The sequence below is a fragment of the Opisthocomus hoazin genome, chromosome 24 (genome assembly GCF_030867145.1).
Source record: "Opisthocomus hoazin isolate bOpiHoa1 chromosome 24, bOpiHoa1.hap1, whole genome shotgun sequence".
NCBI lineage: Eukaryota > Metazoa > Chordata > Aves > Opisthocomiformes > Opisthocomidae > Opisthocomus > Opisthocomus hoazin.
In genome coordinates, this window is record NC_134437.1 from 7,492,522 (window position 1) to 7,520,040 (window position 27,519).

The 27,519-nt window shown below is 45.3% G+C and overlaps 1 protein-coding gene across 3 annotated transcripts in view; it reads right to left on the reverse strand.

The window, feature by feature from the left end:
* FLI1 (Fli-1 proto-oncogene, ETS transcription factor) overlaps positions 1–27,519 on the reverse strand; it is an 88,477-nt gene that overhangs the window by 54,092 nt on the left and 6,866 nt on the right. The window contains exon 1 of one of the 3 annotated variants that reach the window (XM_075442484.1): positions 20,872–21,106. The exons of the other annotated variants lie outside the window; for them this stretch is intronic. Within the exon in view, the coding sequence (XP_075298599.1) occupies positions 20,872–20,889 (18 nt within the window). The 5' untranslated portion in view covers positions 20,890–21,106. Of the gene's footprint in view, positions 1–20,871; positions 21,107–27,519 lie in introns of those variants that run through there. 3 annotated transcript variants of the gene reach the window in all.

Here is a 27,519-nt window from a genome sequence, read left to right on the forward strand (position 1 = left end):
GCCCAATTATTTGGATTCTCGCAACAGTGCCTTAGATGCTGAGCCATAATGTGACATGTAAGTAAGGTGATTTCTTTGGGGACATCTTCAAAGGCATAAATACGCATCAGGCAAGCAAAACATATTTTATCCTTCATTTAAAGCTTTTGAAAATCCCACTCCATTTTATCTCAGTTAATATAAAAATTGCGTGGAGGTAAAATCTCAGTAAGCAGGAGCAGGAACACACCATTCTGTCTCTGTTTCATTCATCAGGCCTTTACCTCCCCCCCGCCATGCTTGCCTGCTATTCCCATTTCCTTCCTTGCCTTTCACAAGAAACATACCCACTGCACACACCCACTCTGGCTCATTTGTTCACGTTCACAGGCAAATTATTTTGGAATGATCTTTTTAAAAAATAAGCTGCTTCGGAGCATGTTTTTCTTTTCTCAAGCAGCAAATGGATTAGCTATTGGGTCCTGGTTACTGTCACAAACAGGGCAGTTTTTCTTCAGTTTGTCCATTTCATGCTATCGTGGTGAAATTCTCATCTTTATCCATTTTCTCATACAAACTGAAGGAACAATTTAAAATTGCTTGTGTTGAATGAAGATGGGATTGACTATCTGATTAAACCTGACCACATACTTAAAAGCCAGATCCAAGCTTAGTAAGTATGAGTAATGTAAATCTGGGTTTGTTTTTCACTTCAGGAGGGAACTTTTTAACACTTAAGCAGTTCAATATCTTCTATGGAGGTGCCCACGCTCTTTTTTATATATAGCTCTAAATTTTTGGCTTAGTTTAGGTGAAAGTCTAAGCCATTCAGCAAGTATTCATGATCCAGGCTTCTAGTTTGTTTTGTGTAGTATAAAGCACATTGCCAACACTCTTTAAAAAAATTATCAGTTTGAATGAAATTGCGGAGTTAAAAATGATATAGTTACAGGAACTTTCAGCTGAGTTCTCCAAAGGCTTAATTCATACATTAGAAGTCAGGGGCCTCCCTCTGCAATTTGTTTGCTTTCTTCTCATTGTATTTATGTATTTAACAAGCAGATGTAAGTGTAACTTTTGCGTCTGTTTTCACTAAAATAACAAATCCACTTAAACAAAATATACTGTTCAGTAAATATCAAGCAGAAAACATACCAGGAGGAGTCTGTATTTTTGCTTATCTCGATTCATGTTTTAAGGTGTGTTTAATTTCCTTTAAGTATGACAGTCAAAATTAAGAATGTACATAAATTGAAATAACCTGGGACGAGAAGTATGTATGACCGTGACCCATTCTATTCAGGTCAACTCATTGACTCGCTAGCACAAGAGTTTACCATGTTGCTGCCCTAAATTCTTTGCGTAAAGAAAGGAATATTGCTCGATTCATTAATGATGAATGTTATGCTCAGTGGAACAAACCACAGGTTAACTGACAAATAGTGCATTTGTGTAGAAAGAAAACCACGTTTTTACTCCAGCCCATAACACAATCGGCAAGAGAAGCAGAGAAGAAGGTTAATGTATGTGTTACCATGTGGATTACAGTCACACCCTCACCCAGACACAAACCCTGTGCAAGCTGCAGAAAGAACAACAGGAAATGGCCTGGGGTATTTATAGCATTATTGTGTTTATCCTGAAGTGATGTTCTGCACAGATTATTATGAAGTTTTTCGTGGGAGAGGATACAGCTTGTGTCAGCTGGAGATTTGCATGCACTTCACCCAGTATGCTCTCTGCTAAACTCACATAGGCCCCCCTCTACCTTTCTTTGCTTTTTAAAGGTTTGCTGTCTGTTAGGACTTCTCGCCGGCTGACACGATGGGCCACCCCCCTGCAGCACAAACAGGAACCCTAGTCACCAGTATGTTTGGCCTAAACCCATTTGCTTCACCAGATTTACAAATCCACAGTGAGATGTCATGAGAAAAAACCAGAAACCACACACATTAGTGGTCCTGAATTTCTGAAAACTGCAGTCTATGCTACACTGAGCCCAAAACTCTTCTCTGCATCTTGGGTCCTATTAACAAAGAAATCGGTGACACCAAAAATCTCTTGTCAGAATGCAGCGTGCTCTTTTCAGGACAGATTAGTCCACTCTTGGGATTCTCTTTGTTCAGAGAATTGTTTCCACATCCCTTATTATCAGGTGAGGTAATTAAATACCTTCCCATTTCTCCCTTTCTCCTGGGGAGGCATTCAGCAAAAAGTAATAATTTTCATTGAAAGGCCATCTACATACTCCCACCCTCAGCCTTGCCATCTTTCTGCTGATTTTAACATTGTAAAGAGACTTTTTCTAACTCATTCTCATCATCTAAATTTGGCCTGAAGTCTGATAAGGGAAAAAAAACCCCACATATGGGAGATGAAATAAATAGTGTAACAACTTCATATCTCTGTAGGGTAAAAAAAAGTCTCCACCCACTCACAAAACCTATGCAAGCATACATCCATCTATACAGACCAGTTTATCTCAGTGAGAGATACGCAATAAGGAACATTAAAATAATAATGATAAAAAATAGTGTAACTCAGGAAGCAGAGAACCTGTTATTACTTCATTGTCAGAACAGTTTTTTCTTCCTTTAGTCCCATCTCCTGACGTTTGTTCAGCTCATGAACTGCTCATGAATGTTCAGCTCATTTTTTTATTTACAGCCCATGATCTCTAAAAACCTCGCTTGAAAGCAATCAGAAAAATCCATCATATGACACTTAGGCCACTTACAGCCTGTGACAGTTATTAGCAAATGTCAACCTTTCCTTTGAGAAAACAGAAGGAAATCCTGCTTTAATTTAAGCTTCCAACCATCGTCCCCCTCTATCTCTGCATTAAATCAGAGCATCTCCGTGATGCCATTGTTTGCAAATATAATAAGTCCCGGTTTTGTCTGTTTAAAAAACAAACAGCAACAGAAAGGCATCAGGAAGTCCCTATGAATGGGAGCAGTGCTGCATTTCTGTATGTACCGCATTAATTAATGCAACCGAGCCAATATCTGAGCAAAGCTTGTTCCTGTGAATACTGTTCAAATCATTATCAGTTCTATTAGTGCTTCATTATGGTTGCACTGATCAAGACCAGATTTCCTGGGCTAATTTGCATCATATTCTGACAGGTGCTAGTCCAGGTGTCCTATTGTCATTCTGAATTAATAAACATGATTCAACCCCCTCCTTTTATCATTTGTGTGGTAGAGGGAATAATAGAAATAAAATGGGCCTGGGTGGGGGCAAAACAAGTCATTCGACTTCATCTCCCAAAAATGCCTTTCCTGGGGTTTTGCCAGGTTTATTTTTAAAGTGACGAGCTCACACACCACTTCCTCAGCATCACCTACCTGTCAAATTACTTCCTTACCCCACCCCACCCCGGCACAGGCTTATGTCTTAACCTTTAGGCAGGACTGCCCACAGGACAAGTTTGCGTAGAGCACCGTATTAACATTTCTTTTTGCATCGAGTAAACTGATAGAGCACAAGTCAGCCCCCGACTGTATCTGATTTGGACAGCCTTGCTCTGAGGCATAAACCCACTCACATGTTCTTGCAGCCCTTCAAGTCACTGTTGCACATCCTTGGCATTGCACACCCTGTCGGCATCTACAGATTGTACCTGTCTCCTTCCTTGCCAATTCATCACTCACAGCCTAAAATAAGACCCCTAGAGCCATCTTTTTTTTAAAAAAACCCTTTTTCTTGTTTTGAAGAGTATGATGGTCAGTAGGAGGATGTATACAGCAAGCAATGAAGGGCTTTGGTTTACAGCCACACGCTTCACAGTCATGCCATGCCAGCTTACCACCTTAGTCTGTGTGATTTTCCTGCTCTGTGATGACCCAGCACAAGCGTCTCTGCATCACACTTCACACTTTTCTGGTTCCGAGCAGCTGGGAATGCTCGTGTAGACATGCACCAAGCACCATTTAAGTGCATATAATCTTCATTAAAAGTCTAATTGTATTTATAACTTGGGTTTTAATCTTTTTAGGACATAATTTCTAGCTCTTCTCTCCTATCCCAAGAAACTCATATTATTAAATAAATGCTGATATGTAACTAGAATGCAATTCAGTCTTTCCAGATGAAAACCAAATACCACAAGAGCTGATAACAGCATTGCCATGTCATCCAACTTTCGTCTTTCAGTCCTTCTACAGAAGTCGATTAGCTTCACGCTATCCCATTCCTTCCTTCTCTTTCATATGCTCTTATTTCTCTAAGCCTCCCTGGCCATGTGGTATCCAGAACCAAATGCCTTCTGACATCTGCACTCGTATCATGCAGAGTGTTTATTATGAGCCCAGCTTGGTGACATGAGAGTATTAATGCAGCTCACAACTGCACTGACCTTGTTTGCTGTTTTCACCTGCCTGATAACTCTTGTCAACTGAATTGCCCCTCAGATTTCTCAGGGCTTTCCTGGCAAAGAGGAAATGCATTGAAGCCTAGCACCAGGGCTACCCTCTCAGCCTTTGGGTGGGTGCAGAAGCTTCCCTCTCGCTTTCTGCAGGGGTATCTCACTTGTTTCTTTGTGTTTCTGAAGTCACATGCCTGTATCTCTGTGTTTAGTTATATCAGATCTCTACTCTCCATTACTCATCTAATCTTCAGTACAAGTGTCCATCTAAAACTACAGAAGGCAAAACCCAGGCTTTCTTGATCACCTTCACTAGAATGGGTTTACAACAATCGAAGCTCCAGCTGTTTTAGTGCAAGGAATATATCTGCATTTCCTAATATTTCTAGAAATTCATTCCACCCTGCCTCACTCTGCTAAGGTATGACTAGAGAGCGAAAACTGGGACTTCATGGTACATTTCTCAGCTCCCGCACTAAGGTCCTGTGTGCCTTGATCGAGTAAGATGAGGAGCACTCATCTAAAACAGGCTGATGCTTATGTCCAGAAGGGCAAGTGATGACCTTATCAGGAGACCAGGCCTTCTGTGCCTCAGGTTGCCTGTCTGGCTTACCTTGTGCATCTTTTTATTTACCTTGTGCATCTTTTTTATTAGTATGAGTAAAGAACCTGTCTCTCTGAGTGAACTGTTTGCATCTGAGATCAGGGTTTCCACTCCTGCAACACCCCCGCACCCAACCGCATTCTAGAGTTCCATGAAGCGGGGGAAGGCTCTGAGCTTGCTCAAAAAGCAAAACTTATTTTAACTGCATTTTCTCTCCCTTTTGTTTTTTAAGAATCAGCTTGCAACGAATGGCACTTGCTAAATGACTGTCGAACAAGACAAAATGGTGCAAACCTCCCAGTGTGCCCCCTCCTAGCTGGAAAGCACTTGTCCTTAGCAAGCCAGGCGCTGCGCCCCTGCTCGCAGCCACTGTCAGGTGCATGCAGAAGAGGTTCCCAGTTCTATAGAGCATTGAGAGACAAGAGCTGTTTCTTGTTATTGCAGCCTCTAATGAAAATTTGCCTGTCACGTATCCAAGTCTGATCTGGAAGCAGATTTGCACCTGTCTCAGCAGGCTGAAATCAAACAATAACAGCGCCGAGAGAGCAAGTTGGTTAGCAAGCAGCAAGGGCAAAGCCAGCGGGTGAGAACCCCCTTGGCAAGCCTCTGCTCTACTGCTGCTCGTCAGATTCTTTTAATCAGATCATCAGAGCAAGGAGTGTTTGTGCTTCACGTGCACCCTATATACCTTTCTGCTCAGGAAAAGCAACCCACGGCTAACATGACCTTTGCATCTTGGATTATCAGGGCTGGAAAGCAAAAAGTGTCCACGAGGGTGTGTGAGCAGGCGATAGCCACTGCTCTCCCATAGGCTTCTAGAAACACAGTGGTGGGGCGCAGCTACCACCCTTCTTGCTCCTGCTGAGGGGCTGCTCCTGTACAAGCTCAATACAAAGTGTGTCACATGAGATTTCTGTTAATGCCATTGGTTTAGGTGACCTGGGCTTCAGAGCAGAGACTGGTTTTTTTTGTGTTTCATAAGTGACTAGAATATTTTAGAACCTATAAATAGTGTCTTTCCTTTCCTAGTTGCAAAAACCCCATCGCTTGCATCCAGCTGCTTTGAACTCTATTTCAGAGAGAATTTTCTATTGACGTTTCAGGCACCTACAGCATTCTTTATCCAGCACTTACAAAGCTCTTTGTGAAGATTCGTCAGTTTTCAGCCTTACCTCAGAGGAGCATTACCCATTATTATTTTACAATTAGGAAAATCAAGGCACAGAAACCTCTGATGATTTGCTCAGGGTTTCTGGGTAAGAAAGAGGAATAAAGCAAAGGAGACTACACTTGCAGGCTTTTGCTCTAATGACTGAACAGCATTCTTCAAAAAGTCTAGCTTTTTTAAAAGAAGGGACATGTGAGCGTGATTTTTATCTGCTGAGCAGAGTAGATACCAGATGAGAGATCTTTCATCTTTAGCTTTTTACTAAATAATAGATGACTGATTACAATCTTGGATGCTAAGAAAACTCTGTTACAGATAATTTCAGGTTTCTGAACATGTTTCTCTTCTAGAAATATTCTTATCTACATAACCCATTAAGTTAGTCATAACAAAGAGTGAATAACCACGTACACAACTTGGACAAAACTCCTTGTGATATACTCCACCGCCCGGCTCAGAATGAGTAAACCTCAAGTTGCCCCTGTGCCAGTGCTGGGCAAATACACTCTGGAGGATGGCTGCTATTCCAAAGAACTCAAGGTCTGGGTAGGCGAGATAGAGAAACAGGGAATGATCAGTTCTTCCTGGCAGTTCAGTGGCTTCCTGTGGTCATACAGAAAGTCACTTGCAGAGCCAGGAGTGGAAGTCAAGTGTCCTGGATCATAATCTCACATTTGAAGCACAAACCAGGTTTCTTTCTTCTAACACAATCGTTACAGCAAAACTATTTTTCAAAGCCCCTTGGCAGGATTCCCCCAGGGCATGGGAGGTGGCCATCCTGCCCCACTTCAACACCTTATCAATTCCAGATGAAATATCCTGCACGTAAGCAGGTATGTAGCTGCATGAATCCCTATCGCTGCAGTTCTGGCTTCAGTAACAGATTCAGATGAAAGACTATAGCCAAGGACTTCTCCTGCAAAATGACTTTTGAAGCATTTTATATGTACAATGCTACAGAAATCAACAGTGATAATCATTTAGACCTGCTCCCCCCCCGACCCTAGTTTGAATCCAGGTAAGTTTTAATGGAGTCAATGGAACAGCAAAGGTGTAAAAGGTGTGTATTTACATATATATATATACAGGCAAATTAGCATTGCCTGATACAGATCCATTTTTCAACTGTTTGCTTAACTCCACCAGTTTAACCTGCAATTCATACCGAGTAAGAGAAGAACTGCGCTCCTTTTATCCACTGTAGCTGATGATACTCAAGAGCGCTGTGTTTACTTTGTATATTGCACATTCACTGAGCCTTGTGTCAATAAACACTGTGTGTGCTGACACCATCTGTATCAAATGCTGCTTCATGGACAAAGCTCATTTGCAGATCAGGTAAGGTCCATTCCACACAGCTCAATTCCTTACAGCATTTGGACTTGCTACCTGAACTAGAACTACGGCAGGCCTGCTAATCTCAGTTAAAAAAATTACATGGACACAGCTGTTCCTGCTATTAAAGACATAAATTCACAGTGGTAGAGCAGAGATTCTACAAGCACTCCTGTATTTGTGAATGCATGCATCTGCGAGGTAGAGGAGGGCTTGGAAAGATGCATCTTGAAGCAGCGATGTACATGTGAGGGAACCAGAGGGCGGTTCTTGTGTGGTAGAAGAGGCTGTGAAAAGAGCATGCATCTTCCTGCCGTGGAGGTTCACCTCAACAAACGAGGGCTGTCCCTGCAGAGCTGAGCCCTCGGGACCTGAAGATAGCTGGTGCTACTCCTCTCATGATCTGGGCAAGACCTGGGTAAAGAAAGACCTGGGCAGCATTTGGGAGTGTGGTCTGTCAGGACTCGGAGGGAATTCTTTTCACAGCCCGCTCGCTTGCTGCTCCTTTGCTACACAGACCTGTTACAGACATGTTTCACATCTCTGCTGGTGTACACACGCCTTCCACATCACACATTTCCAAACGTGTTTGCATGGCATGGCAGCTAACCTGCTTCAGGCTGGCAGGGAACAGCGCACGGTGAGATAAGTGCTGCTCACAGGTTAGGGTTTCTGTGGTTTAGGGTTATGTTAATCAATTAATTCCTTTTTTATTTTTGGAAGTCTGCAGCTGCTAGTTTTGAAACGACAGATTCTGGAGTTGCAAAAGCATGAAAGAAAGGGTAAGAAATCTAGACGAGAAATAGACAATCAGAGTGCAGTCCTGACCGTGTGCTGGCTGCTGTTTTTTAAAACACTTAAAAGTTTGGCTTATGAAAGAAACCATCTGGTATTAGGCCTAGTTGAAATTTTAGCTGTGTGCATGTGCTCTGTGTGTGAATCAATGGAGCAGCTTCACAGGCGCATGCACGTACTCTGTTGGACTCCTTCAGCGGGGCACTTGCTGCAAAAATCTGGAAAACCTATTGAACTTCACACCCTTCTTACTCCTTCTGGACAGCTTGGGAGGGTCTCTGATCTAAGGGAAAACATACCTGCCCATCACAGCTTCAATGCTACAAATGCACGTCACAAAGAAGTGCATAACCGAGAAGACTGCTAACTATACCAGTATCTCAGGAACATGGTAAAAGGGTGTTGAATGTTTATAAAGAACGTAATGGCAAGAACCACTGGGTTTCTTTCTGTTCAGTACATTGCATTGCAGGCCATGCCTGCACTGAGAGCATTGTAGCTGCTGCTCATGAATAGAAACGCAGTCAGTCCCACCTCGTAAGAGCATCTACTCCAGATCAACCAGACAAGGCAGAGAGGAAAGGACGCATTTGCTTACTTCTACAGATGAGAAACTGAGATACAGAGAGATGAAGTGAAATGCCTGAACTCATACAGGAAACCCGTGGCAGAACAACTAACTGAACCAGGTCGGGCACTGCTGAGGACAAAGACTGGAGTGAATTAACTGCTAGCAGATTTTTCTGACTCACCAAAAGTTAAAAAAATAAAAGAAAAGCACTGCAATCCCAGAATTGCATCAGTGAGGTTTCTTCCAGTGCATGTTAATGCCAAGCACTGGGAACAGCATGTGCCACTCCAGTGACTCACGCTGAGAAAAGACAAACTCCAACGGGAACAGGTGCAGCTGAGGGCTAAGGAATAACCAGGAGAAGGGACATTATGAAAGAGATCAGAAGATTTTTGTTTATCCTGGCAAAACAGAGACAGAGAGAGGTATGGCAGTGGTCTGTAAATACACTGGGGGCACAACGTCAGGGAAGGGAAAGTGCTGTTTAAGCTATTAGTGCCAGCATGAGAAAAGTATAAATTAGTCATGAGCAAACATCAGTCCAAAAATCAGAAAAAAAGTATTCAAACATCAGAATGAAGAAGTTATAGAAGTCCTTTTCAATAGGGAGCAGTGGTGGCGGAAAGAAAATCCATCTGTCCTTCACAGAAACCTTGAAGAATCTGGGAAACGAAAGATAGAGCATGGTCATGTCTGACAGCAGAGAGTGGAGCTCAAGAATTGCTTCCACTCTGGAGTTCAGATTAAGCGCCTTAACTTTTCTTTGCACCTAAGGAATTTAGAAGAAGAATCTCATTACATATGGTGCTTAGCACAACAGGGACCACTCCGGTCTCTAGGCACTACTGTAGCACAAATAATTCATAACACTAACGATCAACCATAATTACATCCTTCCTGAAGCAGAGATGACATATGAGAATACCGAAAAAGAAGAGCAGGGAACTAACCCCAAGCTTATTCCACCCATTAATGACCACCCTATATTCTGTGAGAATGAGAAAACATCTGCTCTCAGATACAGCGGTGCAAATCCAGAGGATCCATTGCAAGCAACCTTGAACTGTGGCGCATTGCTTCCTCCTTCTCAGGGGGAAGAACTCTATCCCAATTTGTAAAAATCTTTGCCCACTGCTGGGAAGTGCTGTGAAGGCAAAGGATGCCTATAACTATAAAGCAGGTTTTTGGATGCCTGGCAGAAACCAGCAAAGCGGACGCAGAGACCAGTGTCGTCTTTAATACCGACTTGCAGAAACCGTGCATCCCAGGCACGAGTTTGTTGGGGCTTGGAGTTAAAAGTGGATATGCCCTTTTCCTACCAAAAGTGTCACATGGTGATGCATATTGGGTAAGTATTTTTACACAGCCTTCCATATAACATGACTCCAAATACAGAGGACTCAATATCATCGCCAAGGGGAGGACAGAGCTGCTTTTCAGATGAAAAGGACTAGAAGGTTCAGTGGCAAAGCCCTATTCCATATCTTCCTCTGTAAAATTTCTGCGTGGGTAAGAAGTAACGCTTTTCAGTCTGAACCTGTCCAAGCTCCTTCTTCCACTTTATGCAGTGCAGAAGGCAGATTGCAGCACAAAAACAATGTACTGTGAGATTCTGCACAGACGCTCGATCTGCGGCAGCATGGCGAGGTGCTGGAGTTTGGGCCACATGCCATTGCAATGGTGGCAGTTTCCCTTCGGCTGACTGGAGACATCTCAGATTTCAAGCACAGTCCTGGTGTCACAAGGGAATTCACAATCACTCGGATAAAATGTAGAGCGCACAAAATTTGCAGGCACACTTGCCTGGTAGAAAATGGGATTCAGAAGAAATATGTGCAATTAAAAACACCCCAGATCCGGAGAAGACACACTGGTTTTCTCTGGGCGTCAGTTCCTCACTTAACATAAGATATTTCTCTTGTCACAGTGGAGCTGTTGCAGACAATTTTGGTGATATTTACAGGATGATACTGAGAGTTCTTGCCTAACAAATCTCTTCAGTGTGTGCTTACTTTAAGGCCTGGTTTGTTCTAACGAAGTCAAATGTGTTATTTTATGGCTCTTAGAAATATCACCAAAATATGAATATTTGTGCTGTGAAAAGATACACATGTGCATATCAGATTTAAGGAAGGAAGGACATTGCCATGCATGTTACATGAATTTTGTGAGCAAGTTCGGGTTAGGGGTCAAAGACACCCACAGCAACTGTGACAACTACTCAGACTAACTTCCAGTCTTTCGGGATAATTTTATAAGCAGTGATCTACCTGGCTTTTGAGCTCATACTTGTGCCAGTAACTTCTGACTCTAGTGATTTTTCTGCGTATCAGTGGTAAAGCTCAAGTAAGAGTGTTTAAGGTCCATCCTCTGCTACTATTTCCTGGGCAATTCTAATTCCAGGGACTTGTGAATGGCCACCAGGACTCTTTGCATCTCTGATAGTGACTTGCTGAGTGACCAGATGCCTTTTTATTTCATCTCCTAGCTCTTTTTTTCTTTGCCTGCTTGGCTTATGGGCTCTTATTCCACCTATGTGCCATGCTTCGTCTTGGTGGGAGCCTCTAGGGACAAATACCATAATACAGGGAATTAATCATACGAAGTCACGACTTCTGGTTCTAATCAGGAGTCAGTCCTAAAGGCTGATCTGCAACATGATCCTCATGGACAAATCCTCAGAATCTAATAGGGATTAAATCAGTAGAGTTTTTATGGAAATTGAATTACACTGTATAGAAATTGATCTATAAACAGAACACAGCAGAAAAGGCAAAACTGCCTTGATTTTTCCCTGGATTTTACAGAAGGGATGTAATTTTCTGATACCTTTCCCTAGGTAATCTGAAGTTCTTTGATAAAAAATGACATTTTTCAATGTAAAGGCGTAAGATTTTTTATTACATGAGAAATCCTCAAATCAGTACACTGAAACCTGCAGAAAGGCAATTCTGTAGGAGGGCAATGATATTAATTCTTTTCCTTGCTTAAAGTAACACAGCTCCTGCTCCTCCCTTTGGACCGGGTGAGCAGGGCTCCCTGAAAACTCTGCCTTCTTGTTAGCTGGTGTGGAGCCATAATCCCCTGCTGCTTCAGTCCGGTTTAAGCACTGCCTGTCTCTGGCCACCCTTTCAAGTTTACACACCACATACGTACATGAAGGCATTTCTAGAAAACAAGCCAAGCCCAGAATCTTTTATCCTATTCCATATTTTGCCCTTCCTGATTTTTGATGGTTTGGATAAATGAACCTGGAATATAAACTCCCTATTCCGGAGAGGCTGAACTTGCAAACTCACTTTGCCTTTAGATGGAGGTGGGCAATAGGTAGCACAGCTTGCAGTCTCCCCTCTCCTCTCTAAGCCTGCTGAGCTCTGGTGGTTTGGAGAAAGGGTAAAACTCTAAGCATGAATGAATTGTACTGATTTGACTGGGAACTGCAGATATCCAGTGTGTATTTCTCAGAATCGGGCTCATGTTTGCACTTATCTCTCTGCTGACATATGACTCTGTACTTCTGTAGTTGCTTTTAGTTGTGTTCAGAAGCACTTTTACAGGCATCTACTCAGTCCCAATCCGAGATCATGTTCCTCTATCTTAAAAAGAAGAAAAGTGATTCTTCTTGTTCAAGTGTACAAGAACTTGTGATCCTGCTAAGGGAAAAGCATCAGCTCTGACATGCGGCGATTATGAAGGGACGGAGCATCTCAGCAAAACAGTGTGCTTGTCAGCTGGGGGGGGGCAGCAGCTGGGGAAAAGTGCTGCTTTCCCAAGGGACAGGCTCCTTACTGCACGGCATAATTTGGATTTTGCACTGAATCTTTCATATCCCTTGCATATTTCTGATGTGATTGGCAGAACTGAATTAGAACTGCAGCCCCATAACAGCTAAGGGAAAAATAGTCGTAAGCAGAGAGTAACTGCCATTCAGCGTGGTGGTTTAAGACAATCATTCCTGTTAAAATGTACATGGCTGCCAGTTGCAGTATGTACCAGGGCAATGTCATTTGTACTGTATGTGTGTACCCATTTTGGAGAACATTTCTGCCAGGGGCCTACATACTTCAGGACACAAAGTTCCATCCCCAAGTTCAAATACCAAACAAGTTCACACACACAAACCTGTGCAAATCAATAAGATCTCAACACCGGATTATTTGCTTTAGCAGAACATTAAAAATCCTGTATCTCTAGTAACATGCAGAGTCTTTGGCCAAGATTTTCCTTTTTTTCTTTATTTTGATAGACTAGAGCATGGTGCCTGCCCACTGCTCTGGAAGTTGTTTCATTTCAACAGCACCACAGTTCTTGTTCCTCCACAGCTGGCCATGCAAAACTCAATTAGATATGAAGAGGGCACTATCACTCTAGGCAGTCTGACTTAGAGACTGGGCAGAAAAAAAGCAAAAGGCAAATGTTTGATGCTAACATTGTATGAAGTCCCAAGGAGATTTGGAACAGGAGCAGCGGAGGAGTTACAGTTTCCTTTGTTCTGTTAAAAGGAAAAAGGAAACACATCAGGAAACCAGACTGTGGAGCACAGGAAGTCTCACTTTGGCTGATAAAAAGGAACTGATGTGAGGTTGGTTCAGATGCAGTTATAAGTCAATCAAGCTTGGAACAACAAGAAGGGCTATTCAGAAGAACCTAGAGACCCACATTCTGCTTTTAGCTGTAAAAGTGGTATTTTAACTTCTCCTAATCTTTTCCTTATCTTCTTTTTTAAAATAAAGCTTCTATAAAAAACATTCAAATAAGAATTTTGTCATTGTACAAAAATCGGTTTCCCAAACTCACCACACCTACCACTGAACCCACCGTACCTTACTCCTGTTTCTTTTTTTCACTCATCAACCAACTTAAAAAACTGTATTCCTGCTGATTTATCTCCTCCCCTCAGATGAAAACCAGCATTAGTTAAGAAGGGCAGTTTTTCTGCTGAGTGAGAAATCGACAAATGACTAATTAAAGGCTCTCCTGCCCGTTACGTTATTTTCACTCCCTTTGCATGATTGACAAGCATGGGCCAGTATGCTAACGTTCAGTTCCTGGGTGTGCAGCTTTGTCACGCTGGGGTGTGGGGGCTTTATAATTTTTTTTCAGTTGTTTCTTACTCCTTTACAGCCCTGTGGTCGGTTGAGCTCTGGGTTAGTCTATGCTGGAAGAAAAGGAACAAGGTGTATGCAAATAAATCAGTAAGCTTAGCTATATCCATGGTATTTACTGCAGGAGCCTCCACCAAGCTGTGTTTCCGACTGTATTTTAGAAAAAAAAAATAGTAGAAGAAAGAATGCTTGGTACACACGAAGAGCCAGGGTCAATTTCTTTACAGCATCATACCAATGCTGAAGAGAAGGAAAGGCTGAGATTCTGCAAAATGCCTGGGGGATTTAGCCTTATTTCCAGTGAGAGTTGTGTATTCAATGCCCCTTAGCCAGTTTTGCAAATCTTTATCAACATGTTTACACACAGAATCAAAATACTTTGTAAAGCACCTAGAAAACAGCTCGAGTTTCAGAGTGAACAGTTACCTTCAAAAGCCAGTGAGAGTTACAGGCTGTCAGTACCCTCATAAATCAAGCTGCTTGCTCAGTTATAGAAGCATGCACTTACATACCTATTTTCAGGGCTCTGGCTTCAAAATACGGATGCAAAACAGAATTAAACGCATCAAAGTGTCTCTGGTATCAAATACTGATGTTCCCTGTCAGATCATCATTTCACAGTTTTGCCTTTGGTGCTATGTGATAAACAGAAGGTTTATCAGGACATACTTCAATGTCTTCAACAGTAACATACAGTGACATACATCTCTTATGTTTAGGTGTCTGTCTTACAGCTAAAGGAAAGGCTTTTGGTAGCAGAGGTGGGGGTGGAGGGAGGTAACGTTTGCGGCTTTACTATAAGAGACAGGTTTCTAGATCAGTGTTAGCTACTAGCTGTGTAGATATGCATCAGTAATTATGTGGCCTGGTTAATGAGAGGAAGAAAGAAAATGAGCAGTAGATGCATTCACATTTTGAAGGCTTTGATATTTGGAACTCAGTAGAGTATATTACATATTGTCCTGTACCATACGCTGCTGTTTATACCAGCACCATTTAGGTCGGTGAGAAGTTACTTGATCAGCAGCACCCTGACTGCCTGGGTGTCTGTGATGACACAGCATGCAGGTTAGCAAAGACTTGGGTCCGCCATCAGGCAGGTTATTGCCAGAAGAAGGCAGAAAACCACATTTGTGTTGTGATATTTTAGTCCCTATTTTCAAAACCAGCTACAAATATGCACTCACAGCCTTGTAAGAATACATTTGTTCACTCAGAAAATGTTCTTAGGCATCACCCATGGAACTGTGACAGGGCTTTGTATAACTGAGAAGTGCACTGCGGGCAGCTTTTTTTACATGCCAGTGCCACATATGTGTCGTGCGCTCATGTTCACACGCACATAAGAGCACAAGAGGCGCAGACACTGGAAGTAGATCTGTTGTTCAATTCAGAACAAAAGATCTAAAGAGAATTTCACATTGGGGGGGAAGCTGGCTTCAAACCAAGTTGTAGAGCTAAGCTTAATGCATTAGACTCATTTTTTCTAGGCAAGCCATGCACACATTCACACACACCCTAGTACTAACACCATGCTTCTGCAGCATTAGGTGTTGAGCAAACCCACAAATATCTGAAAATCTGAAGTTAAGGCTCCCTTGGCTCCTTTAATTTTCCTGCTTGTGCATGTTTGCACTGAGGTGGGACATAGGGTCTTTCTTTAAGTGGTCAAGCAAACTCGGGCAGAATGAGAAACTTTCATTTTTCAAAGGCAGCTTATGGGGTGCTGTAAAAGAACTTCACATGCTAATGTTTTACAGGGAGAAAAAGAATGGAAGATGCTCTGGTTATGCCTTCACAAGTTCTAGGCCTGATCCTTCTGAGAAGATGTGAACTGAAATAAAGAGGAAAGCCTGCTGTAAGGACAGGAAGGAGAGACTTGAAGAAAATAAAACTCTGCTTCCTGCAGAAATTGCTATAAATGCCCTTCCCCCAGCACATCTCACCTTATCAGCATGTCATCTAAGACCTCACTTCAAGGTGCAACCTTACCCTTTGCTTCTCTTGGTTTCTGTCCCTTGCTCATAACACTCCGATGAATATTTCCACTCTTGCACACCAACACTCCAGCAAAATTCTCCTTAGAAGAAATGCTGCAAGGAGCGAAGAAGCTGGGCCTCCCCTTTCAACTTACAGCAGGAGTATCACAAAATTAAAATAAATATCTAAAATAAAAGCATGATATCCTCAAGACATGCATGTACTACCTAAAGTGACCACATCCTGTTAGGGTAAAATCCACAGTGGTAGAGAGAAACTATACAAGCCTCTCAGCACCTCTTTAAAGCCTCTGAGTGAAACCCCAAGTGCCTAAAATCTAAGCAGTTGGTGCTGTTCTGTTGTGTATTAGGTTTACTTCAGATTAATCTTCCTTGCCACAGCAGGAATAATTCCACTACAAAGCAGCAGAGCTACTCAGTTTACCAACTCTGAAATAACTTTCCCAGTGTTTTCCTTGCGTAGCAAACAAGAGTTAGTACTGAACACCTCGAGTCGACAGCACCCAGCACTACAGCATGATTATAAGTTCATACTACGGCAAAAGGCGTGCATTTGCATGCAGATCTTGGAGGAAAATGAAGTAGCATTTTAATAATATCCCAATTACAAAACATTTCTAACAGGTTTTTGTTCTTACATATTAGAAAGCCATTATGCAATATTAATCTCACCGGAATAGGGACTAGAGTATCAGGGAATATCACCATCTGCGCCTTGGAAATTTCAGATGGTTTTGTTCAAAATTGCTTTTGAGGGACAGCAACGTGGGAAGTCTCCAGTGAACAAAGATCTTTGTGATTTTTTTTCCCCCCAATCTGGAGATTCGGAGCCTTGCCCCAGGAGTCAATGCCTTTTTGCCAGGAAAGGCCATCTCTAAAGGGCCAAAGCCAGGACAATTGAAAAATGGCAAAACAGACATTTAAACTTGTTCACAAAGGAAACATGTTCTTCGTTTGAGATCTTGATGGCCAAGTTTCAGGACGAGAGCAAACGCCTACAGCTCACAAATGACAAGAAACAGTGATTGCAATAGAAACCCTACCCCACCCTTTGCTACAGCAACACAAGCACACAAGTTATCTTCTCGTGGAAGGAGACAAGTATGGTTATTATCTACCTGAGTCATGCAAAATTTTCATTGAATGTCCTTCAGATGGTCTATCTCTTATGTCCAGAACATAAGGATAAACACGTTTTCAGAGAATTAAGGCCCCAGTTACACAAAGTGTGGTTTTTTTATTAATAGTCAGGCTTTGGCAAGTGTATTTACTTGAATTATTGTCCACATGTAAAGTGGAACTGAAACAATTAAACCAGTTTGAAACCACACCATTTGTTATTGTGAGGAAGTCCATGCATGGGCATCTTGCTGAGATTAGATGTACCCTTTTTTGATCAAATTTGAGGCAACAAAAACCAAACCCCCAAACACAATGTAAATTAAGTCAAAGCAGGATGTTAACCCCAAGAGGATGTGATTTGAAGTGTCAGGAGGCAAAAAATAAAAATGTTATTGGCTACCTAAAATTAGTGCAAACATAATCCATCATGAGTTTCACTGGCTCCCAGTCAATCATCTTCTGCAAGTGTTGCTCACAGAGTGTGAACTGAATATGGAAATGAACCAATAAAGGTTTGCTGCATTTCTGTCTCCATAAAAGACCTTAGAGCATGGCTCTAGAGGTCACCTTTCAAGCCAGCCAGTCCACCTCGTGTGTCAGGTATTGAACAGCTTATTCGAAGAATGAAGCAAAAATTGCCTCCCACCACCTCAGTGAGCGATCTGATCTTCCCCCAAGATAAAGAATTATTTATGAAGAAATAAAGACACATTCTAGACCTGGTGCATTGGCTCAGCAATATCACACGTGACGTAAGTCAGTGCGTGGTGGGGACAGATGACTTACAGTCCTGAACTGATCCCGTAATACATGGTTATATCCATGGAATTCCCTGAGCTTTCGGTTAAAAAGCTCTGAAAACAACTTCACACTTGCACGTAGTGTCCACAAAGGATGCAAATGTAGCCCAGGATCATCCTGACCACATTTATTCTCCAACCATGCTCCGTTTCCCTGGGTGCATGCAACTGTGAACCCTTAGGACAGCTCAAGGCTACAGCGGATTTACCCCTTTACTGCAAATTTACCCTGCAGTTGGGCAATTTTGCAGTTAAATTATTCCACGTAAGCAAAGCCAGCTGTCAGAGAGTCTGTCATCAAAACTCTTTCTGAATGGTATAAAAGGATGAAGAGGAAAGTACAGGCCAAATATTGGAGATTGCAGGGTAAAGGGAGAGATTTTTACGGTAGACTGGACTCAGACTCCTTCTGCATCTGCCAAGTGTGCAGTTAAAACAATTAGTCCATGGAATAGTTTTGCATAGGCTTGAAAAAACAGTCAGTTGTATTATTTAAATTGCTCAAGAAGACAATCATCTGGAATGCATAGCCCTCTCCCATATCTATTCTGCCCTGCATAGCACTCATCTTCTACACAGACAGGTACATTTCTGAGTTTATGGAGGGAAGCACTTCTTAACCAGGCTGGTACATAGATTTCATCTGGTCCCTCACTGTGTCCTTGCTCAGGATAATGAAAGAGCCTTTTCCTGTGGTTTGCTTGCTCTCTAGTCACTCATGTGCATCTTTCTGCCATATTCTTTCCCAATCCAAATGCACACCTTTGAGATAAATCAATGCGTACAACCTGCAGGAGGGCAGACCTAAGGGTACAATTGCTTTTAAATTGCTTTCCTCTGGATACAGGTTTGCTTTACTACGTCCTAGAATTTCGAAAATCTACTCTGAAGCACAGGTTATATATAGAGCTCAGCACACTAAAAACATTTTACCATCTCAAGCCACATCCTCTCCCATTGCCCTTCACCTGAAACAAGCTGGGCAAGGTGGCCTAACCCCTTCCTTTTCATGGTGAACTGCAGCAAATCTGTCAGTGCGTGGGTCTGATACTCCTTGGGAACCCACTCTTCTTCTCCTCAGTAAAACTTGCAAGAAATCTCATATAGTCTGAGGGAATTACAGGAGCACTAATCTAAATTCATGGTACAGAAAAGGGGTAAATTCTAACAGGCAGCAAACAGTGCATGGAGCAACTGGCTGATGATCCTGGAATTGCTCAGTAAGTGAACCCAAGAGGAGACTCTGGTGTATCAGGATCCCATCTCTCCCAGCTCAAACAGCTAAACTATTTCTGGACTACACGGGAAGCAGGACAATATGAGAAAAGGCCGCAGAGCAGTCAGTGGGCAGATCCAGGAGCCGGGCCAGTGACCTGGGATGCGGCTGAGTTCCTTCTTTCACCACAGCCTCCCCAACGTGACTGTAGGCCTAGCTGCTAAGCATCGCAGTTCCTCATTGCCAAACCGGGGGGGCTGAGGAGGGTTTAGTAATAATACTTTGCAACATGGGGTGACTGGGGAGAGGAGGAGCTCCCTGTCGGCACCATGGGCTACGTGGGTCATGGGAATACTTCAGCACCTCTCAGAGAATGGTGCGGGGGTCTCGTGGCCTGTGCAGAACAGCAAGTCCATCTGCGCGCCGCAGCAAAGGTACAGATGGGAAATTTCTGCACTTTCACTGCACGGTATTTAGGGCTCCAGGAATCAAAGAAGGTTGTCGTGCACTAAACATGTCCTGAATGAGGCCCGGGTTACTTTTGCTACAGATCTGAGGAGGTGGTGGAGGAGACGTGTCTTATTCCTTCCATACCTCCCAAATCTCGTGCTTTCAACGCTCCTGCTTTCCCTCCTCCTTTCCAACATTTGCCCTTTCATTCCCTCTTTCTTTCCTCTTTCCGTTTTCTCTCCCTGCCCAGCTCCTTCTGTCCCCCTTCTTTTGAGACCCTTCCAAACAGTGCACTTGTCACAAACTGCAATCTAAGGGAGAAAGTTTCAGTTCCTGCCAGTTTGCAGCTTTTTTCTCCCCAGGTCAGCAAAAAAAAAAAAAAAAAAAAAAAAAAAAAAAGACTTTTAAGAAGAGATCAACACCCCACCCAGGCGATAGGCATCTTTCGAAATCCTCCAACCCAAACACACCCACAGCGTCTCTCGCTTGAAGGCTCTTCTGTTTGAGCTGCTTCTGGACTATAGCGCTCCCTCAAGAAGAGCCCGTAAGAACTGCACAAGGGTCCCCCAAAGCAAGAAAGCCAACCCTCTGCTGCCTAGGCCACCTCAGGGGCTTGGGCAAGGCTTGGGTTATCTTTGCAGAGGCTGAAGGACCGGCCGGTTGGATGGGGAGGGAGGAGGGGGAGCCACTCTCCAAGACCCAGCAGCGTCCTCGGTTGCTCAAGGCCACCAGAGGTTGGTTATGTTCGTGGTTTTTTGCCACACTCTTTGCTTCCCCTTCCCCTTGCCTCGCCCCGAGCTAGGGTGATGTTTCTCCTCCAAACCGCCCCGTCCCTCGCTCTCCCCCCCCCCCCCCCAAAAAAAAAAAAGAACTGCTGGAGGAAACGCACGGGCGACCACCGCAACCGGCAGTGCATTTCAGGCGAGGAAATGGGAGCCGGGGGCTCACATCTGGGGCCAGCTCGCAGCCTCCCCCCGCAGCTCTGCCTCCTCCGAGCTGTGCTCGCGGCCCGAGCCCCGGGGACAGAAGCTGTGGAGCTGTCAGTGCCTTTCCGTCTGGCCAGCCGGGCCCCGGGGCCCCGGGGCCCCCCGCCGCGGGACCCCCCCCGCCGCGGGACCAGCGGGTCCCTGCCGCCTGCGGACCCCCCCCCCCCCCCGAGCGCCGGGGGGGCGAGGGGGAGAGCCCCGACACGCTGCAGCGGCGGCGGAGGAGGAGGAGGAGGAGGAAGAGGAGAGACCGGCCGCTCCGGGGCGGAGGGACGGAGCTGGAGCCGGACCCCCGATCCCTTTCCCAAAGCCCCTTCCCGCCCCCCTCCCCCCCGCCGGAGGGGTCCCCCGGCCCCTCCTGCCCCCCTTACCTTAATAGTGCCGTCCATCTAGAATAACTTCCAGCCGGTACCAGCAATATTCCACACATTGACCCGGTTTAGCCTGCAACCGAAGCCTCCTGAAGTTTTTTATCCTTCTCTCTCTTTCGGCTGTTCCCCCCTGCCCTTCCAGCGGTTTTGCTCTGCTCTCTGTGTCCCCTCTCCTCCTCTCGCTCCCTCCCTCCGTCTCTCTCTTTTTTTAACTTTGGTTGTTGCAGCAGAGCGAAAAAGAGACAGTTAACCGGATGAAACGTTTTTTTCTGCTAATTTTGGGAAGTGAAGTCACTCGAGGAGGAAACTTTCGTCTCTCCGCTGGTCCAGCCTTCTTGATCAAAATATATATATTTTACATACAGGATATTTGCTCCATTTAGATAAGAAGGGGCAGAACAATAGCTACCTCTGTCAGCTCTTGTTTGTCGCTAGGGCAGCCAGTCCAAGGCAGACCATGCCTTGCACCCCAGACCGTGTTAGCGAGCGCCGTGTGTCATCCCACACTTTAGTTTAACATGTTTTTTGCACATTTTTTTTTTTTTTTTTTGGTTGGCTGGAGCGGCTTTAGCCTGACTCACTGAATTTCCGTCTCTTCCCACAGATTTTTTTATTAATGCGTTTTCCAGTCACAGGCAAAAATCAACGGGAGAAAACCGTAAATACAATTCGGTCGCGGCAGGCAGAGAGGGAAAATAAAAAAGTCTGGCCATTAAAACATATTTAAAACACACTCCGGCCCCTCTCCTTCACGCTTCCCAGCAAGGAGCGTGAGACGAGGGTCCGGTCCCTGCCAGGAACGAGCGGTAAGTGCAATAACGCGGGACAGACGAACGGCTCCAGCACGGGCTGGAAAGGGGGCTGCAGGAAAGCGGAGGCTCTTTTCCACCTCCACCCCTTGCCCTCACTCCCAGTCATCTCGGAGGGCTGGGATACCGGGCTCTGAGTCAAGGCTATGGAGATGGATGGAGGTCCATCCATTTCGCTCCAGGGGCTGGGAGAACTTTCCCCAGCCTCCCCTCAGAGTCCAGCTCTCTCGCTAAACCCCACTCAGGCAGGGAGGGGGAAAAATCACCTTATATGCTAAAAGTGACAAAAGTTACAATAATTGTCAGATCAGCTGAATTCTCCGTTCCCGGGTGCCGTGTCAGAACAGGCACTGCAAAAACCCAACCAGCAGCCTTTAAATCTCATTTTAGACCCGGCGAGCCCCTGACGTGCAATTCTCCCTTTCATTCAAACGGGAGCGATCACCAGAAAAGAAACGCGCTTTCCTTTTTCCGGGAAAAGCTGAAACCCTCCGAAGGACCCGAGGAAAGGAGACAATACCCGCCTGCCCAGCTCCCTCCTCCACTTCCACCACCCACCCCTTGCAAAAATAACAAGCAGCTAACAGCGGAACACATCATGCAACGCTTTGGGCGTCCTTCATTCCCCACTTCTGCAAACTGCTGCAGCCCGAGGAAAAAAGAGCAGAGGGTGGAATGAAAGGAGGGTGAAGCCGAGAAAGGAAAGTGTCAAGGCAGGAGAACACACTCCTGCACGTCAGATCTCTCGGTGGAGAGGATTACCTTGTCCAGTGCCAGTTGTGTCCAGTCTTTTTGTTTCCCCCTGTCTTTAGTCCAACCACCGGGGGTGGGGGGGAATAAAAATTATATCCAAAGTTATTTTGCACCCGCCCCTTCCAAATGGGAAAAGCAATAATGCCACTAGTGTTTCTACTAGGCTGCGGCAGAGATGCCTTATTAATACTTTATTTCTCCAAGACCGAAGCTGGCAGGAGAGAGCTGTAGATCCCCCTCGCCCCTCCCTCCCCGCCCTCCCCCCTCCTCTGAAATTAGCCTCATCAATTCAGCTACAATTTTGGAGTTCAGATGCAGACACGGGACTGAACGTGACCAGACCTGGAGGTTTTGGCTTGCTGCTTGCCAGCGATTGAGGCCGCCTGCAGCCAGGAGGTGAAGCGGGGGGGGGGGGGGGGGGGGGAGCGGAGGGGACAGCCCGACCGCCTTCCCTCTCCCCCCAGCCCCGTCCTCCCCCTGTCTGCTTTACAATCCAGGGGTCTGCGCTGGGGTCCCCGGAGAGCAGCACATCTGGATGCTGCTAGCGGGGTCAGGTCCCCCCTTGCCTAGGGCCACAAGAACTGGAGTTCAATTAAAAGAAATCACGGTTAACCCTTTGCTTTCCTCATTGCTATTTCTTTTTTCCCTGAGCTTTCTTCCCCCCCCCCCCAACACTCTCTCCACTCCCCCTTCAGCGTTACCACATGGCAGGCTGCTGCAGCAACCAGAAAAGCAAGAGGTTAAAGGGAAGAGTGAAACGCATCCTTTCAAAACCCGAATGGTTTCCTCTCTAGACAACACTCTCTACCAGCCCCGAAAAACAACGGGGGTGGGGGGTGAGGGAGAGGACAGGCTGAGGATCTTAACCGCGAAAGGAAGGGAAAGAAGAAAAAAACCCTGGAAGGAGCCTCTCATCCACGGACCCCACAGAGCATTTTGGTTTTAGGCTGAGTGACCGACAGGTCTTGGACGGGGCTGGCGGTGGGCGAAAGCCGGGAGCTGAGAGCGGCAGAAACAACCTGAAAACCTGCCCAGTGTATGTGAGAAAAGCCCAACATTCGCAAAACACCCTTGTCCCAGCTCCGGGCTGAAGCGACAGACAAGTCCGGCAGCCGCAGGGGATCCCCAGTGCTCCCAAAGGCTGGAGATGTCAGACAGACACACACACCCCCGCCATCCCACCTAGAGATATTTTAGGAGCCCAGCTCTGCATTTTATTGCCAGACGGGCACCATGACCCCCAGGGGCTTATTTTGCATGTCTGAGGATGACTCGAAATGAAGCCTGTTCGGGTCGCTTGTTAGATCGGGTCCATCAGGGTTGTTTCCTTGCGTTTGGTCTAAAACAAGATTTGCAAAAGTCCAGGAGATAAGGTAATGAGCGAAGTTGTTAAACATTATAACACACAAGGAGAACAATCTACTATTTTCCTCCCAAATAACGTAACAATAGAACCTTTGCTTCATCTTTTCTTTTTTTTTTCCTCCCCCCCTCAGAAAAAAAAACAACCCAACAACTACCCTCGAAGTTATCTCAAACCTTTTGGAAAAGACTGGAATATTCATAAACTCCGTGCGCCAAGCCCTGAATCATCCTAGGTGATTGTGCAGTGGCTTCGGGTATTTAACTGTGTGAGAGGAAGGGAGCCAAAACGGGCAGGGGAAAGCAAAGTCATCGCCGGGCGCCGTGCTGATCGCTGCGCGCGATTTTTAATCCGATGCTCGAGTTTTGGATGCGTATGTATATACAGTCAAGGAATTGTGATCTGTATAATGTGGTTACCACCAGACATCTGGAAAAGCATTTGATCTTGACAACCATAGCTTACACTGGGGCAGGCTGGTAGAAATCGGTTACTCCTCGATTGGTCTGATTTTTTTTTTTTCACTGCCCTTATGAATTAAGTGAAATTCTCGACCCGAGTTTTTAATTAGTTCAATATTGATCTCAAGCGCTTGGCATGTCCCCACCTCCTCTCTTCGTCCTTACGGTTGGGTTACACCGGCTGCAGCCTCACACAGAGGAGGTGAAAATGCCGGGTTTGTTTCACCCGATTGAAATTAAGAAGGACACGCTGGGGGGAATTTGGCCCCGGACTATTTGAAGTCCAGTATCAAAGGAGTTAAACCCTCGGTGTAGTTCAATGCCAGTCCTTCGCGGGACTACATAACCTCAAAGATACGGATTTTCTGTCTGAAATTCACGCGGGATCAGTGCCCATCACTTCATAATTAAAACCGTCTAGTTAGTCTACAGGAATAAACATAATGAAAACCTTCCCGCGCTTCAGTTGCAGGTTAGAAATACTCTTTTCGGAGGGTGGGAAAGGGGCTTGGCTTATTTCACCCTCTCTTACCCGAGCAGCATCAGCTGAGCTCTCTCGTTAACCCCCAGCCTGGGACTGTCGCTTTGAACTAAGGCGGCAAATAGGGGAGGGGAGCCCCAGAAACCAGCAGCCACGCCCTGGCTTTGTGGCTAGAAAGTGGCTCATTTCCCACTAACTACCCACTAACTGTGACAAAGTGTCTTCTTTTTAACTAGCTTTACACATATGTGTATGCACACACCTTGCGCTAGGTATGTTGTGTGTGTATGTCACAAATATATAAAACTTCCTATACAGACTATCCACTGTAAACTTATTTACAATATTTATCTCCGTTCTGTGCCCGGAGCTGTATCTGCAGAAGGCCAAGGTCTATTCTGATCCAGCCTTTACTAGAGGGAAAATCTCCACCGATTTCAGTGAATGTTTAAAATTTCCGGGTCTGAGTTTCCTCTGGCACTGACTCGGTTGCAGAATAAAAAACGCAATGTGTTTTGTTTGTTTTCTAAACTCGCATTCTTAGAAGCAAAAAGCCCAAACTGCAGCCCTGGGATTTGATCCCCAGAAACGAATTCCAGCTCTGAACTAAACTAATTGGGCAAACCTCTGCTTTTCAGCGACAGCAATAAAAGCAATCGGTGGCGTTTTCCAGCCCCACGACTGAAGGATCGGGTCCCTCCTACCTCTTGATCTACAGGAACAGCCCATGAGATTTGGGAACTTGAAGTTGGAAAGTTATTCACTGCTAATCGGTACTAAGTAAGACGTAATGTCCTAAAAGCGGTGTGGAGAAGATGCAGTAGCTTTGAAGCTGCGTCGCAATTAGGCGAAGAGTGGGGTAGGCAGTGTCCTGGCTAGTTTTATTTGAGCTCCATGTCCCAATAAACCAGCCCCCGCCCTCCCTTCCTCCCCCAGCCCGCAATTATTGAAAGGCTAAGGCACAAAACCCCAAAAATACCGAAGGCCAAAAAAACAGACTGCAGTGCACTAGCTCCAAACGTCTGGCCCCTCGCTTGAGGCCATAATTAATTTGAGATTTATTTTTATTGGAGAACCCAGTCTCGTCTGACCTTAGCCAAACAAGCTTCAGCTAGACCCTTGATGCGCTTGAATGGAACAGAATATTTCTCTCTAACTTCTCTTCAGGCGTCCGTGCCTGCTTTGAATTTGTTCCCTCAGACTTCATATATTTGGAGATTTGGAGGAAAGATTTAAAGCATTTTGCCCCCTTAGCATTCACTTTCTTTTTCTTCTTCTTTTCGCTCCCTTTTCCCTCCACACCTCCTCTCTTTCTAAACACGGGGCTGGGAGAGCATAGGAAAGGCTGGAATACAGAATTCCCTGGATCCAGCGTATCGGGGGGGGGGGGGGGGGGCGGTTTTCTGTAAGTTATGAAAGAATGGAGCCATCAGAAGGTCGCAGACTTGGGGAGGGGGTGGTGGTTGCTCGAATGCTGCTGTCTAAATGCAGGAGTCGCTGTAAAAACCTGTCCCTTGCGCCCGAGAGCCTGCTTTATTTTAGAAAGCTCCAACACGCTGCATTTCCAGGAGAGAAATGATTCTTCCACCTTCTCGACCTAAATTCAAATTGTGTCTTGAAGGTGAAGGGGGGAAGAAATAATGCCAGCCCTTCCCCAGGCAGGGCTGGGGTCGATCGCGGGAAAAAAGGCAGGCAGGATTCGCTGGACACCGGGAAACGGAAAGGGATTTTTCTGCTCAAAATAGAGAGGTAGGTGCAAACAAGAACTAAACCCTTAAGCACCAAGTTGTCATAAGGCGTTAATCAACGACTTGCTAAAGTCTAACAACTTCGCAGCCTTTCTGCCTCGAGAAACGAGCGTCAAAAAAGGCGAACGATGCCATCTATACGTAGATTAATCATCACGAAGCGTGAGGATGACCTAAGAGCTCCCGGCAGCTTCTGCCGGCTCTGTCCCCGCCGACAAAGCTACTGCAATTCCCACCTTCTGTAGGGGTGCCTGGTCCCGTCCTCCCGAGCCTGGTGGGAGGAACTGAAATTCTGCGGGACGACGGCAACTGGAAAAAGAAAACAACCCCAAAACAATATCCCCCCTAAAAAAGAGGCAGAGAGGGATAATGCGTTAGAGGATGCTCTCAGGAGGAACAACACTACCTGGACTGGGGAAAAACCAGTCCAGGAAGGCTTTGATTTTCCCTGTTCCAGCATCCGTCCCCGAGCACCTGTGGGATGCCCTCTGCAGCGCCTTCCCCTCGGCTGAGCCATCAAGCGCCGTCTCCGCTGCCAGATTTCTGTTGTAAAAAAGTGAAGTAACGGGATATTCTTTCCTTTCAACCTGTCCCCGAGCAGCCTCTGCCTGCTGCTGTTCAGCGGGAAAGATGTCGTGTCCGTGTCAGGGTTTGTCAGTAGCCTTCGTATTGCCCTCTCCAAAGAAAACCTGACTGTTTTGTCCCGAAAATATATTTAAAAAATCCCCTCTCTCTTTAGGGCTTCTGTAAACTTTCCAGCCAGAGCGAAAGCAAGAACAAACCAAATATTGTTTCCAGCCACCCAGACTATTTCTCCTCCATGAATATGCTTCTTTGTGCGGTACCACAAACGTTACGGCTGCATGAAATCCATTTTTTAAAGCGAGAAGTCCCGCGCTTGCAGGGTGGCTCCTCCCTGGAGGAAAGTCCACCGCCGTCCCCGGTCGAAGGGCTGGGCTGGAGCCCGTTTTCTGCCCCAGGTCGCAAAGGGGAGCGTGCGGTTGCTTTGTGGGTGTTCCCCAAAACTCCCCGG